This window comes from Rhinolophus hipposideros (genome assembly GCF_964194185.1).
Source record: "Rhinolophus hipposideros genome assembly, chromosome: 9".
Lineage (NCBI taxonomy): Eukaryota > Metazoa > Chordata > Mammalia > Chiroptera > Rhinolophidae > Rhinolophus > Rhinolophus hipposideros.
The window spans coordinates 61,933,828-61,950,464 of NC_138055.1; the positions used below are offsets into that span (position 1 = coordinate 61,933,828).

General features: G+C 34.2%; 1 protein-coding gene across 5 annotated transcripts in view; it reads left to right on the forward strand.

Moving 5' to 3' along the window:
- The window catches only part of TBK1 (TANK binding kinase 1), a 49,082-nt gene that overhangs the window by 28,402 nt on the left and 4,043 nt on the right, over positions 1 to 16,637 (forward strand). For all 5 annotated transcript variants that reach the window (XM_081060584.1, XM_081060583.1, XM_081060587.1 and 2 more), the window contains exons 8-20: positions 1,570 to 1,749; positions 4,661 to 4,857; positions 5,635 to 5,693; positions 6,107 to 6,198; positions 8,287 to 8,388; positions 9,718 to 9,796; positions 13,512 to 13,633; positions 13,732 to 13,808; positions 14,385 to 14,424; positions 14,924 to 15,025; positions 15,153 to 15,249; positions 15,894 to 16,000; positions 16,225 to 16,296. In XM_081060584.1, the coding sequence (XP_080916710.1) occupies positions 1,570 to 1,749; positions 4,661 to 4,857; positions 5,635 to 5,693; positions 6,107 to 6,198; positions 8,287 to 8,388; positions 9,718 to 9,796; positions 13,512 to 13,633; positions 13,732 to 13,808; positions 14,385 to 14,424; positions 14,924 to 15,025; positions 15,153 to 15,249; positions 15,894 to 16,000; positions 16,225 to 16,296 (1,326 nt within the window). The remainder of the gene's footprint in view (positions 1 to 1,569; positions 1,750 to 4,660; positions 4,858 to 5,634; positions 5,694 to 6,106; positions 6,199 to 8,286; positions 8,389 to 9,717; positions 9,797 to 13,511; positions 13,634 to 13,731; positions 13,809 to 14,384; positions 14,425 to 14,923; positions 15,026 to 15,152; positions 15,250 to 15,893; positions 16,001 to 16,224; positions 16,297 to 16,637) is intronic.

The following is a 16,637-nucleotide window of genomic DNA, read 5'->3' on the forward strand; positions in this document are numbered from 1 at the left end:
CCGACTAATCATTAACCAAACCTGGCTCCTGTGCCCATCTATGCACAGGGAGTAGGGTTAGAGAGTAGAGAGGTGCAGATTCTCTTGCAAAAGGAGGGAGAATAGATACCTCAAAAATTTAAATTTAGGAAAAAATTTAAAATATCCACTATCTATTTTAGAAACTGTTCACAGGTAAGGAATTGTCCCAGTGCCTGTCACATAGTCAAGAATATATTTTTAAGACTATTTGAAATTCCATAATTTGAGAATTTCTTTGAGCATATTTTATAATTCGGCGAAAGCATGGGAAAGAATAAAAGTCCTTCCATTCATTTTTTTTAAATATTGAAGCTTATTAGTCAAAAATTATTCCTAGTTGAATCATCACTAATTGATTGCAAGATGATTACAGTTATTTTACTTCTGTGTTGATGTAAGAAACATCCAAACCTGTAGAGAATTTGTATGAGTTTATTTAAGACAAAATGACAGTACATCCTGGGAAGCAAGATCTCAAATGCTCCGGAGAATGGCAGCTCTCCAGCTTATTTTATACTTTAGAATCAAAGGAGAAGATGAAAGGAAGTACATGAAATCCATTGGTGGTAGAGTAAGTTGGCAGGAGAAAGCATAGCAGGGAAATCTCTAGGTTCGATAAAAGGCAGAATGAAGAAACACATACTTCCTTTACATTGGTGGGTACAGGATATTTAATAATGAACATTTACAGCACATAGAGAAGGTATACAGGGAATAAGATAACAATGAGGGGTACTGTGGTCTCTTGCTCTGGTGGTCTTGTGCTCTGGGGATGGTGGTTGGGGCTTTAAGGAGTAGGAAAAAGTAGGTCTCTTGCTCTGGGGCTGGTCGTTGGGCTGGTGGTTGTGCCTTTAAGGAGTAGGAAAAATATTACTCTTACATTTCAAAGGCATGTTATTCTAGATACATAAGAGCAGTGGACAGAGCTCACCTCAGATAGATTGACCTTTGCTAAGGAAGCTACAGGCCTGGGATGGGACTACCCGCCATGACCTGCCAGGTTAGGAATTTGTGATAAGACCATCCTGTGTGGTTACTTATGGTCACTGAGCTTATTGGGTTTACCCAGTGGCCACCCTGAACTTTGTCAGATTTATTGCATAGCCCTCTTTTCATTCACAGTACACTACAAAAGGCATATAAATTCAACATAAAAAATTAAATATTGCAATGCCATATTAAAAGGACATTAAAGGCCCTGAAATTAAATTATTACCCTCATAACACCTGGTTCTAATCAGTTGATCTCACCTGGATTTGCTATATATATACGAGTACAATGTTATACTGTGTTTGGGAAAGTGAAGAAACTTGGAAAGGAGAGAATCAAAATAATCAGTAAAAGTTAACATTAAAAAAAAATTACCATAACCCCTGACTTACTGACAAGTAATGTTAAATTAAGGTTACCTGGCTTTCTGAAAAGTTGGCAGGTTTTTAAATGAATAATAGTAATAGTTCCTTTGATTTATTGGTGAGTATTATGATTTTGTACCTAGACAGAATATATCACTTTCACTCTTCATCTCTTTTTCAATACTATTTTAGGGGACTTCAAGTTCTACTTACCCCTGTTCTTGCAAACATCCTTGAAGCAGATCAGGAAAAGTGTTGGGGTTTTGACCAGTTTTTTGCAGAAACTAGTGATATACTTCACCGCATGATAATTCATGTTTTTTCGCTACAACAAATGACAGCTCATAAGATTTATATTCATAGCTATAATACGTAAGTACCTCTTTATATTTTATCCTATATGATAATGTTGTGTTATATGATAATTACGTTCATAAATTAGGAGAAGAAATAGAAAAGATGCCTCTGCTTCACCAGAGGTACCCACTTCCCCTTAGAAAGTTTGAGTGCTTAGTAAATTCCTTTTCACTTTGGAATAAAAGGATTCATTTTCTCATTTTTTTTAATTTACAGGTAAATTAGCTAGGTCTTAAACTGTAGCTTTTATAAGACTATTTTCATTTCTCTGCTCTTCCTCAACTTACTTATTCACATAACCAGAATAGCATCTACTAATAAATGGACCAGGTTTTGTTAAGTGTACTGTCCTGTCATTTAAAAAATATTAAAGGGTAAATCTTAAACATAGTTTGTGTAGTTATTGTTTGCATATGTGGCATAAAGCCCTTATTGAATGCTGGAGAAATAATTATTTGTTTTACCCAAACAAAAATATCTTAAACCCATGTTATAAAAAAATCTACCCATATGATAAAGCTGCATATAAGTGAGTACATACACACATACTTGTAACACTGGGGAAATCTGAATAAGATAGGTGGATCAAGATCGTGAATAAGAATAAGGAAATCTGAATAGGATCGTGGTTGTAATATTGTACTGTATTCATGCAAGATGTTGCTATTACAGGAAAATGGGTATACAGCATCTCTCTGTATTATTTCTTACAACTGCACATAAATCCATAATGACCTCAAAAATGTTTTTAAAAATGAAGGAAAAAACATTACATCCATTCTATATGCCTTAGTTTTTGTTTTGACAGGATTCAAATAGCAGTTTTGATGCCTCATATAAAACTCAAAAAGAGACTTTTACTAGTAATTTATTAAGGAATAACATTAGATAAAATAATATTTTAGATATTAATATGTAATATCTAACATAATATAAACATTAATCTAAATATAATGAATAGAAGATGACGGCAGCTGCGGCAGCGCGCTCCTGACTGATACTTTTCTACGGGCAGAAGTGGTCGGGCGCGGTGCCCGTCCCTGAGGGCCTCCGGGCACCCGGCCACCGCCCCACCCCGCTCTGCGCCATGAAGCCCGAGCTGGTGGCCCAGAAGCAGCCCCAGCAGCGGAGGCGAAGCCACCGGGCTGCCGAGCTCTGCACTGGTGGCGCCGCGGGGCCTTCGCCGGACAACCCCGCCCCAGCCTGCGGGCAGATACTCCCTTCGGAGAGATGGCTCCTTCACATTTTTAACACCTGGCCCACTTTGGGACTTCACTTTGGAGGGCACAGATCACAGTGGCCCATGCAGGGATGGAACCGGCATCTCTGGTGCTATGAGCACCACGCTTTAACCAACTGAGCTAACCTGCCATCCCTAAAGATGCTTTCACTGAAATAAAAACAATTTTGAAATCTAGGAATAAATCTACAAAAATATCTGAGAGACTAATGGGAAATACAGGAAAGCATTAATAAAAGAACACCTAATTAAGTGGAGATGTACCATACTCATGCAAGGAAAGACTCAATAGCATAAAAATGTCAATTCTCCCCAAATTAATGCATAAATTCAGTGTAGTTCTGATAGAAATCCCACTGGATTGTAATAGATCTCATTCTACAATTCAAGTGGAAAAGTAGAAGGTCCAAAACAGCGAAAGTGGTGTACAAGTTGGAGAGCATATGACTTATTTATTCGCTGTTAAGACATACTGCAAAGGTGCAGTAATTACATATCTTAATATGGGTGCAGGTATGCATAAGTAGACTGATGGAACAAAACAGAGACCCCAGAAACTGACCATTTATATATGAGAACGTACTGTACCGTAAGCATTATGAAGGAATGGTGTCGGGGGGCTGACACGTGCTATGTTATCTCACACCACAGACATACAAAATAAATTCTAGGTGGATCTGGGGGTGGTAGATGAGGGTAAAGGGGATCACATGTATGGATGGAAGGAGAACTGACTCTGGGTGCTGAACACACAATGTGATACATAGATGATGTAATGCAGAATTGTACACCTGAAATCTGTGTAACTTTACTAACAATTGTTACCCCAGTAAACTTTAATTATAAATAAATAAATAAATAAATGAAAAAATAAATAAATAAAATGAATAAAATATTAGTATAACACTAGATTAAAATATAATATTTGTCTTTATTGTGGTACTTAATAGCCTTAATAAATACGTATCGTAGTTAAGTGTTGGCCACTATTTCATTTTAAGAGTCTATTTGAACGTAAAAAGCCCACCCAAATTTGAGCCAATCTCGGCAGAGGCTTGTGGCAGAGACAAATCACAACATTGCTGCTGAAACATTTCTTTGATTTCATAGGATCTGTTTAGGGAGAATCTACCTTTTTTCCTAAAACATCATTTTGAAAATAACCTGGTTTTATTAATTTATTTAACAAACATTATATAGTCATGTTGCAAGTACCAGTCTCAATTCTTTATATATTTACGTCATTTAGTCCTCACAACAAATCTGTGAGATAGGTGCTATTATTCCCATTTTATAGATGGCGAAGCTTGGCACAGAGGAGTTACATAACTTAAGGAACTTAAGGCAATTCAGCAATTAAGTGTAAAAACTGGAATTTGAAACCAGATAGTCTAATTTCAGAGTCACTACTTTTAAGCTCTCTGCTATGTTGGCTCCCCATTATTAAGTATTAAGAAACCTGTATATTGTACATATCCATATAGGTATCCAAACATAAAAATATTTTAGAACTGATTGCTGTATGGACAATTTGTGTGGAATTTTTAGTTTATAGACTGTAATATCTATGGACTGGTCATGATCTGAAATACCACTTAGCAGTGGATGTTGTACTCCGTCATTAAAAAAGACTTCATCTCTCTTTTTCTCCCATTTATGTTATCCTTTCTGATTTTTCTCACACAGTGCTACTGTATTTCATGAACTGGTGTATAAACAAACCAAAATTATTTCTTCAAATCAAGAACTTATATATGAAGGACGACGCTTAGTTCTAGAACCTGGAAGATTGGCACAGCATTTCCCTAAAACTACTGAGGAAAACCCTATCTTTGTAGTAAGCCGAGAACCTCTGAATACTATAGGACTGATATATGAAAAAAGTAAGTTGGGATTTTTCCTGTTATTTTTACTAGCCATTAAAAAAAAAAAAAAAAAAAAAACCAAAAAAAATCCTGTAAAAATGATTGTCATCTTCATAAAATTGATTGATGATGACATTAATGTAGACTTTTAATAAACATGAAGATTTTGTAAGTTAATTGAACAAGATTATGTAGGAAAAATCTAAAAATCTTGTAGGCAATATCATTTAACATTAAGTATTTGGTTTCATAAAACGGTAGTTTGTCATGTATGTTGCACTGTAGCTCCCTGCTTTCAGTATTTCACTAACACTCAAAATAACTTTTTGTATCATAAATTTCAGCAAATATTTATTATGTTCAATGTGACCAGGACACTTTGTCAAGCTTTAGAGTCTTCAGACGAATTAGATCTGCATTTTGGAATCTTTTAAATGATTAATCCTACTGGTGAAAAAAATAAACTACCCAGATTTCAAATTTTCTGTTTGGTTCTTTGGGATTTGATTTAGATTTAAAGAAAAGAATTGAGCTTGTTGTGTTGGAATATATTTAAGAAAAAAATGAAACTCCTTAGAAATATTGCAGGTAATTTGTTAGTAATTTGTTACAGAATGAGCATTATTGTTTTTGTTTTTTTAACCAGGAAAAGAACATTAAAGCGTTTTGCTACTAATGTTCAATTTGGAGGTAATTTGGAGATTAATGTTTAAGTTAGAGGTTACTGTATGCAGGATATAATAATTTATTCAAATCTTTATTTCTGATTTTAATTATTTTACTTCAATGTTTTAGTTTCCCTCCCTAAAGTACATCCACGTTATGATTTAGATGGAGATGCTAGCATGGCTAAGGTTAGTAGTTAATTAAATTACTATGTAATCATCTGAATTAAAATTACTCTATCAATAGTGGAAGCAATAACATATATTGTGTGTTTATATATGCCTATATGATTTAGGAAATTATTCACTTAAATTGTTATCCATTGCAAATTATTTTGTGTTCTTTCTTCTTGACTTTATATTCTTTCTTGAACTCATAAGAAAATGTTCTCCATTGAGACAGTGCATGTTTAGTATTATTATGTTAAGGATGAAATGTTTATTGCAGTTATAGCTGTCCTTAGCTTTTAGAAATTGGTAGTTAATTGTGTTTTTAATTAACCTGATAAAAATACATAAGCTTGAAAATTTTTGTGTAAAAGTTTTCTCTACCCTGTACCACAGTTAGCACCAAGTACTGACATTTTGTATTTCTTCATTAGGCAATAACAGGAGTTGTATGTTATGCCTGTAGAATTGCCAGTACCTTGCTCCTTTATCAGGAATTAATGCGAAAGGGGATCCGATGGTTGATGTAAGTAATAGATTGAAATTTGAAGATTGATCTTCACATAGACCTCACTAAATAACTGGTATCCACCCCACCATTGATACTTTTTTCTCTTCACACTAGGCAGGGTAAGGTGCTTGATTTTTATTATAATACATTTGTTTCACATTTAGTTTGCAAAACATTTAGCAGTATGTTTTCATTTGATTCCAACAATAACCTTGTGAGACAGGACAATAATACCTGGATTTTAAAACTTACACCACCACACTGTATGATGTGATGGTAAATGAATTCCTTTTCCAAGGACCTTAACTTGGCTGTCATCTCACCATCTTGGAAAGTTTTGTCATTGTTGTAATCCAACACAACTTGTACTTCTTTCTAGGGTTTATGTCCTCTGTATCTTCCTCTATTTCCTGCCTTTTTCCCAAATGAAGTATACACTCAGCTGTTTTTAAAAAACAGATTATTGAGATATAATTGACATACTATAAAATTCACCCATTTTTTTAAATGTACAGTTCAATTATTTTTAGTACATTTACAGAGTTGTGCAACCATCACCACAAATCTTAGAATATTTTTATCACCCTAAGAAGAAACTATACTCATTAGCAGTCATTCTCCATTTTTGCTATAACCTTCTAGCCCTAGGCAACCACTAATATGCTTTATGTTGCTATAAATTTGCCAGTTCTAGACATTTCATATAAATGAAACCATACAGTATGAGTACACACTCACACTCACCTTTACAAGCAGTTTAAAATTTTTTTTTTGTTTTTTTTGGTTTTTTTTGCTAATCACTTAATATTTTATTATAGGTCAGAATATTGATCATCTAGTTTAATTTTCTCTCCCTGCAAGTGACCCTAGAAAATGTTTTGTGGATGAATATGATTGACCTTTGTTTACCTTTCATGATTTGTAGATGTCATTTTTCCATCTGATAGACATGGAGAATAAATGGTCTCTTTTGAGAACCATGCCTCTAGTTCTCTACAACATCATTTGAAACTTTTGGATTTCATGTACACATAGTAATGGCCTCATGTTCTCTGGGCTCATTGTGGTCTTCAGCTTTAATGCTTATGACAGTTTCTGCATATATCCTTCCCTTCTCGCAAAAACATGTATGAAGCATTTCATGCTTGTGCTGCTGTTGTGTGTAAGAAAAAAATGGAATAAGGCTCTGTTGTTTTTTTCCTGTCACCTTTATGTTAAACCCATAAATGTATACTTAACAATTTTTTTTTATGTATGCACATACCTAATTTGTAAGCCTATGCTTTTCTCTTTCCATTAAGAAGCCTTTTATTTTATTTTATTTTTTTAAGACGCCTCATGGTTTTTACTAATAGTTTCTGGAGCAATCTTAAGTGTTGACTCCATTTATTTTCATAGTATTGTTACTAACAGCTCTCATTTTCTCTTGCTGTTGTAATCTATCCTAGTTACTGCTCCATGAAGCTTTTATTCCTTTTACTTATTAAGCTTTTAGTTTAACAAGTCATGAGAAAATAGTTTTTAATGTAGACTACTGTTGGCAAACTTTTTCTTTTTCAGTTAATAAATGTTTTAGACTTTATGGGCCACATAAGGTCTCTTCTTTGTTTTTATAACCTTTAAAAATGTAAATACCATTCTCAGCAAAAACAAGCATCAGGCCTTAGTTGGTTGACTTTTGAGGCAGACAAAAAGCCCTTCAGTTGTATTATTTACTGTGTCATCCTTCTTCTTCTCATATTAACTGATTTAAAGTGTAAATCAGACAGAAATCTACTATGAGTAGTAAAAATTAATTCTGGGGGTATAAAATATAATGCTGTTCAGCTTGCTTGTGTGATTGTAGATTAGTTTTTATTTTTTAAATGTAATTTTAAAGCCTTAGATTTCTAAATTGTTAATCTAATAAGTAGTAGTGGTTTATACCCTAGATATGTATAAGGCTCACAGAGATGCTTTTATAATAAAAAGTGAACTGGCTTTCTTGTAATATAACAAGACTGTCAAAAAATTTGAACAGTAGGACAGCAGTGTTATTAGTGATGGAAAAAAGAAAACAAGTAATTTCTTAGATAAACTAATGAGAATATTATTATTTTTTAGAGAATTAGTTAAAGATGATTATAATGAAACTGTTCATAAAAAGACAGAAGTTGTGATCACGTTGGATTTCTGCATCAGAAACATTGAAAAAACTGTGAAAGTGTGAGTAGATTACTCCTTACTAATAGTGGTTCACATGTTAAGTACTGTTACATTTCTGTTTAATTTATTTGGTTACCCTGAGCACATACAACATGCTATGCAAGTGTTTGTATTAAGGCACAACCGTAGTTTAAGTTACTTCCTCACAAAGGCACATGTATCCAGAGGTCTTAGAAAGAAATGAGTACCATCTCTTTGGTGTCATTTTCCCCTTCCTTTTACAAAGGAAAAGGTAATCTGAGATAGAAATGTCTCATTTTTTACCTTGCAAAACACACTGAATAGGAAAATAAAAAAATCCTGTAATCAACAAAGGAACTAGAAGGAAGTATTCTAGAAGTGTATTTTGGTAATATTTTGAGAAATTTGGGATTACTTTTAGTTTACTTTTACTTATTAATCTTATTTCTGAGACTGTCTTTTGAAACAGAATTATATTTTTAATTTTTTTATTTTTTAAGATTTTATTGGGGAAGGGGAAAAGGACTTTATTGGGGAACTGTGTGTACTTCCAAGACTTTTTTCCAAGTAAAGTTGTTGTCCTTTCAATCTTAGTTGTGGAGGGTGCCATTCAGCTTCAAGTTGTTGTCCTTTCAGTCTTAGTTGTGGAGGGCGCAGCTCAGCTCCAGGTCCAGTTGCCGTTTTTCTAGTTGCTAGTTGCTAGTTGCAAGGGGCACAGCCCACCATCCCTTGCAGGAGTCGAACCGACAACCTTGTGGTTGAGAGGATGCACTCCAACCAACTGAGCCATCCGGGAGGCAGCTCAGCTCAAGGTGCCATGTTCAATCTTAGTTGCAGGGGCCAGATCCCACCATCCCTTGTGGGATTCGAGGAGTTGAACTGGCAACCTTGTGGTTGAGAGCCCACTGGCCCATGTGGGAATTGAACCGGCAGCCTTTGGAGTTAGGAGCATAGAGCTCTAACCGCCTGAGCCACCGGGCCAGCCCCAGAATTATATTTTAAACTGCCCTCTTTCTTGGCTCTTCTATTTGTACTGCACAGGAAATACAATTAATGAACTCACTATTTACTGTTGATCTCCATTAATTCTGAAATCTAGTATTTTGACTCTAATCCTGGCATAAGACTATTTGAAATTAAGTTGTATTTTCTATGTGATCTCTAAATCTGCAAATTGATAAGTATATAAAATTCCTTCTTTACAAAGACATCAGGTTTTCTTGGGATCTGTTGCTTTGTAGGCTTTGCATTTAGTATCTTATTCTGAAATGGTTATGATAATAAAAACTCAGCTGTAATTTATAAAACGTCTTTTTAAATCTGTGTTCATTCTGCTTTTGTACTTTTCCCGACTTGTTTTCCATGCAGATATGAAAAGCTGATGAAGATCAATTTAGAATCAGCAGAGTTAGATGAAATTTCAGACATACACACCAAATTGTTGAGAGTAAGTATTTACAAAATTATGACAGTCTTAGGCTCACAGTCTATTCCTTTCCTGGCAAGGTAAGATGTAAACGTTTCTAGAGAGATGATGTACCTAAAGCTCTCTGGAGAAAGGGTAGTCTTTTCCCATTTTTATTAGGTTGGTGCAAAAGTAATTGCGGTTTAAAAGGTTAAAAATTGCAAAAACCGCAATTACTTTTGCACCAATCTAATAGGAACTGTTTACAATATTTAAATACCATTTACTACCATGCAGTTCCTTATGACATTTTCAAAAGCCTGCTTTGCTTTAAGCCCTTTTCTCTCTCCCTGTCCTCCTCCCTCACTCCCTGTTGCTCTTTAAAATTTGTAATTGCCCTAGTGTTGCTGCTGTGGCAATTAAAGCAAGTTCATAAATGTAATTTAACATGCAGAGTGCTTAAACTTGCTTAGAAATAGACTCAAGTTAGGAAAAGTAGATATTTTTTAAATAAAAAGTAAGGAAAGATTTGGGTTCTTCAAGACAATCATTTCTATAACTAAAAAAAGAAATGAGGACAAAATCTCTACCTTGCTAAAAAATACAATAGCATTTTTGGTAGTTTCTGGATCTCTTTTTAAAACGTATTGTAGAAGAGCACGAAATTAGTTATTGTGAGAGCTGATTACTGATCCCAGATTTGCCACTATTTACCTAGCTATTCCAGCCTGATGACTTAAGCAAGGTCTTTAATTCTTTGCATCCTGGTTTCTTTTTCTTTAAAATGCGCAGTTTATTACCTTGCTTATTTCACAGGTTGTTGTACCAATTAAATGAGATAGAGAGGCTATACACTTGTAAGCTTTTAGCATTTGAAGTATTCTTTCATTAAATGGATGTTAAAGGGGAAAAGGAACTTGATATGATATCCCTTTTTTCTTTCCCAGCTTAGGTTGATTTTTAGTTCTTTTCCTCAGTTTTAGATCTAAAGCAGTGGTTTTCAAAATATATCATGAATAATTAATAGGCTGTAAAGTTTCACGCACTGCGGTCAGCAATGTTTTTGAATGAAATAGAATAGAAAACATCAGAATGCATCACATATAGTAAAGAAATGTTCCATGAAACTTTCAGTCCAGTTATATATACACATTTAAATGATACTGGGTCATGATCAAAAAAGTTTTTAAAATGTTGCTATGGAATAAAGCAGTTAAAACTCAGAGAAACAAGAAATAGTCCTCCCCAATATTTGTTTATATTTAAATATAGGCAGTCATGATCACAGAGTCTTATGAAATCTGGGCTTTACCTTCAGGCCAATTATTTCTAACTAGATTGCATTGTTTTTCCTCATAATCTGTTTAGTTGTTGTGGCTCCTTTCCTAATGGAGACCTTAAATTTTTTCCCACCATAAAAATAAAATTTGTAAGTAGAAATGATACCATTCTGTTCAATATCCTGCAGCAGTGGTTCTCAGTGTAATTCCTGGACCAGCAGCCTCTGCCTTAATTGGGAACTTGTTAGAAATGCACACTTCAGGACCACCATTTGCATCAGGAACTCTGATGGTAGGACCCAGCAGTCAATGTTTTAACAAGCCCTCCAGAAGATTCTGATGCTGCTAAAGTTTGGATGACCACTGTTTTAGTCCTCTCTTTTTATATATATTCTTAAATGATGGTTATACTACAAACATACAATTGTTACTTTTATTTTTTGTATAACTTTATAGTAAAACCATTTTTCAGTTTGTTTGGTTTTGTGGTTTTTTTTTTTTTGTAGCACTATTTTTTAGATTTAATATTGCATGCAGCCAGTGGGTTTAATAATAGTTTTATTTATTATCTCTCTGTTGTTGGTCCTTCAGGTTGCTTGCTATTTTTCACACTTTTATGTAATGTTTTGAAAAACAACTTTATCTATAAACTGTTTTCCATATTTTGGAAGTATAATGTACTTAACATATATACTTAACACATTCTTTTTTGTAAAAAAAAAGATTTTATTGGGGAAGGGAAACAGGACTTTACTGGGGAACAGTGTGTACTTCAAGGACGTTTTTTCCAAGTCAAGTTGTTGTCCTTTCAATCTTAGTTGTGGAGGATGCCGTTCAGCTTCAAGTTGTCCTTTCAGTCTTAGTTGTGGAGGGCGCAGCTCAGCTCCAGGTCCAGTTGCCATTTCTAGTTGCAGGGGGCACAGCCCACCATCCCTTGTGGGAGTCGAACCAGCAACCTTGTGGTTGAGAGGATGCGTTCCAACCAACTGAGTCATCCGGGAGCTCAGTGGCAGCTCAGCTCAAGATGCCATGTTCAATCTTAGTTGCAGGGAGCGTTGCCCACCATCCCTTGTGGGAGTCGAGGAATTGAACTGGCAACCTTGTGGTTGAGAGCCCACGCTCCAACCAACTGAGCTATCTGGGAGCTCAGCGGCAGTTCACCTCAAGGTGCCGTGTTCAATCTTAATTGCAGGGGGCAGATCCCACCATCCCTTGTGGGATTCGAGGAGTTGAACTGGCAACCTTGTGGTTGAGAGCCCACTGGCCCATGTGGGAATCGAACTGGCAGCCTTCGGAGTTAGGAGGAGCATGGAGCTCTAATCGTCTGAGCCACCGAGCCTGCCCCACTTAACACATTCTTAACATTAATGTTTAAAAAAGACAAAGCACAAAAAACAAGATTTATAAAAATTTAAGATCTCTATGTTGAAAAATAATGTTAAAAGGCAAATGGATTGAGAAAATGTGATAGAGGTTTTTTTAATAAAAATAGCTCATGCAAGAAAAATATCAGTCATGCAGATTGATAAGGAAAACATTAAATCTACAATAAATAAAGAACATTTAGAAATGATTTAAAAATGAATAGATCGAATGAAACTTGAAAAATGTTCACAGTAGTAATAGAAAATTTTATATTATAATAACAGTAAGATATTATACTGTTTTTGTCTTTCAAATTAGCAAGGCTTAATCAGAGTTTCTGATTCAACAGGTGGGGCCCCAAAATGTGTGTTTCTAACAAGTTCCCATGTGAGGCTGAAGCTGAGGCTGCTGGTCCAGTGCTGACAAGAGTGTAGTAAAAAGGGCGCCCTTGTTTGTTGCTAGTTTCAGTTTAAACCGCCACTTAAAACTTTATTTGAAAAGTAATAGTATGTATCAGGACCCTTAGAATATTTAGATATATTTAAGGGTTAAAAGTCTAACCTTTATCCTTTCTTTAAAAGTTTTACAAATGCTTACTTCTGTGGTAGATAAGTGATAAAGGTACTAAGCTTAAAATGAACAGGATCTTAGATGAGGTTTCATTGTCTGTTTTTAAGAGGAATTACTTTTCTTTGGTCTCTAAACAAACAGCACAGTCTTGCACACCTATATTTTATACTTGGGACTGTCTACTCTAATGGTTCTCCTATTTGAATTTTACAACTCTTTTTGAGATAATTTACCATATTTTACAGATAAAGAAACAAACAATTGAATCATTAAAAGTATTTTGTATGTCTTTTTAAAAAAAGTTACTTAATGTAAGCAATGTTTTTAAAATGCATAATACTAATCAGTCTCATGTTTTATTGTCACACGGTTGGTAGAAGTCAACCTAAGAAACGGTCTTTGCATTTAAAAATGAAAGTAATTATTCTGGCTTTGAAGTAATTTATAAAAGAATTATGATTCAGACATTAGATTCCATTGGCAGTGTGATGATCATTTCTGATTTTTGGTGATCAGGATCTGAACCCATTGGTTTTATTTAGCTTTCCAGTTCTCAGGGAACAATAGAAACCAGTCTTCAGGATACCGAAAGCAAATTATCTCCAGGAGGATTGCTGGCGGATACCTGGGCCCATCAAGAAGGCACTCATCCAAAAGATAGACAGTAGGTTATAACTTAATTGGTCATTTTTGCTCTGATTATTAAATATTCTTTTTCACGTTGACTCAGTAAATTTATGTGGGTTTTTCTTCCTTTAATAGTGTAGAAAAGCTACAAGTCCTGTTAAATTGCATCACAGAGATTTACTATCAGTTCAAAAAAGACAAAGCAGAACGTAGTAAGTAAAATTTGCCATCTGTTAATCAAATGAATCAGCCCTACCAGTTGTAATTCAGTTGAAGTAGTATATTTGTAAGGGTGGCTGCTTAAGTTGTTTATTTCAGAGATTTGATTCTGTCAAAAAAGAAGTTAAATGTTATTTCTAAAACCAACTTTTTGAATATTTTCAATCAGTTGAAAATATTGAACTCCAAAACTTGTAGAGGCCAGGCACGTAACTGGAATAAGTTTGGCCAATGGAGACTGAGGAGAGCCAGAGAGGAGAGACCCCATCTAAAGGGGAGAATCGCTGCTCAAATTCACCTAATTTGTTGCTCAGTCTTCCTGTATCTCAAGAAAATCTAGAAAAACAGATTTTATTAGACATATCCTGATTTTAACTGTTGGCAATTAATTTTTCTTTTTAATGTTAACACTGTACAGATCGAATAAAAGCATTTGTAGCTATATCTAAGTTTGTGACATCTGCTTTAAACTCTTAGCCTTTTTGAAGTAATAATCTCAAAAGAAAAGAATACTGTGTGCGACTTTATGACTCTACATTTACAAAGCTAATATATTTTCTTATTTTTAGGACTAGCTTATAATGAAGAACAAATCCACAAATTTGATAAGTAAGTGTCCAGATGATGTTTAATAATTATTTTTGGTTGTGCTATTAATATGATTCTTCTTAAAGTTGAAATTAATTACAATTAAAAATACGTGTTAATCTTAGCTTTACACAATTAATACTATGTGTGTACATATTTGAGGCTCACTCCTCAGGCCCCGGTCTAGAGGTTACTGAGATGGGAGAGTGAGGGGCAGGTTTCTTCTGCCTCGTGTGCTTCTGTTGCAGAAGGCCAGAAAATACAGGACATAGGCAAGGATAGACTTAACTGCCTTCTTAACCTTGATGTCACTTAATAACTATTTTTTGACTACTCTCCTTTCTCATTCTCCTCTTGCTGACGTAATGTCTATCTTAGAAACCTTTGGCTTTCTACTATAAATATCCTGAAGTCACAACAGTCATTACAGGAAACAAATTTCATATATTTGAAATTTTTTTAATATTGGAAATAGAAACGGTAACATTGGTTTAAGCCTCTGATTATTTCTAAATTACAGGCAAAAACTATATTACCATGCAACAAAAGCTATGACCCATTTTACAGATGAGTGTGTTAAAAAGTATGAGGCATTTTTGGATAAGTCAGAAGAATGGATGAGGTAAGTAAACTTTGCGGGGGTCGTGTTTAGTGGTTGACTTCATAATATACAATTTAATGTAGTGTATTTTAAGTAAGAATAATATTTCATGAGACTGCTTATTAATCAATTCTTTTTTGGTTTTCAGAAAGATGCTTCATCTTAGGAAACAGTTATTATCCCTAACTAATCAGTGTTTTGATATTGAAGAAGAAGTATCAAAGTATCAAGACTATACTAATGAGGTACAGCTATCAAAAGTATCTAAAAAATATATTTTTTTTCCTATATCTCAGGAAAAGCCAGAAATACAGATTAGGAAAAATGAAAATAAAATTCTTCTCAGTTTATAATTGATTATGATTGAGAAGGGAAAATAGGACATAATATGTCTTATGTCAGCTCTCCTTTCCCTTTTGTGATACGTACTTTGACCCATGTTTATAAGAACTTAGATGTTTTACAGTTGAGAACATCTGATAGACTTTTTTAAAAAATTTATTGGGGTGACAATTGTTAGTAAAATTACATAGATTTCAGGTGTACAATTCTATATTATATCATCTATAAATCCCATTGTGTGTTCACCACCCAGAGTCAGTTCTCCCTCCATCACCATATATTTGATCCCCCTTACCCTCATCTCCCACTTCCCACCCCCCTTACCCTCTGGTAACCACTAAACTATTGTCTGTGATAGACTATTCTTTTTATCATCTATCAGAAAAGTTTTTTAAAAGAGTGTTGAATTATTGGTAGTGTTGATCATTGGTAGTTTTGAAGTTAAAACTTAAGCTGTACCGGGTATATGAAAGCCTGTAATATTTGACTTAAGATCTGTAGTAAATACTTTGTTCTGTGATTAATGTGAGGTCTTTTGATATTTTAGTTACAAGAAACTTTGCCTCAGAAAATGTTTGCAGCCTCCAGTGGAATCAAACATACCATGACCCCAATTTATCCATGTTCAAACACATTAGTAGAAATGACTCTCGGGTAAGAAACTTATCATCTAATAACTATGATGTCTCCATTTGTTTTTATTGCAGTTTGTGATCTTGTTCTTTCATATTCATATTTTTGATGCTTGTGAATACGTTTGCTAATGTTATTAGTTCAATCTAGAGAACTAAAACATAATATACGAGTAAATATAATTCTAAAACATTTGCATACTTTTTTTGCAAAGATGCTTATTTATCATTATTTTGTATGTATAGTATGAAGAAATTAAAAGAAGAAATGGAAGGAGTGGTTAAAGAACTTGCTGAAAATAATCATATTTTAGAAAGGTGAGTTAATGCAGATAGCATTCTGCCCTGTGTTTTTACATACAGTCGAGGACATGTGCGTACATATCTATACTTGTTTCTCTCTGTCTTCCTGTGTCACTAGGTTAAGCAGTGGGAAAGGGATATAAAGTCAGAACCCTTATGTTTTGTGACTTTCATGGTACCTTTTAATTTGCGGTTGTTTGGATAAAGACAAGTCTACTATTATTGATTCCATTTTACAGAAGCACTGGTTAATAGAATTATTTGCTTTATTAGAATCATTTTGTGAAAATGAAAATCTTTTGCACATTATTTTTTATAACATTTTCTCATTAGACTCATAATTTTTAATTTTGGTA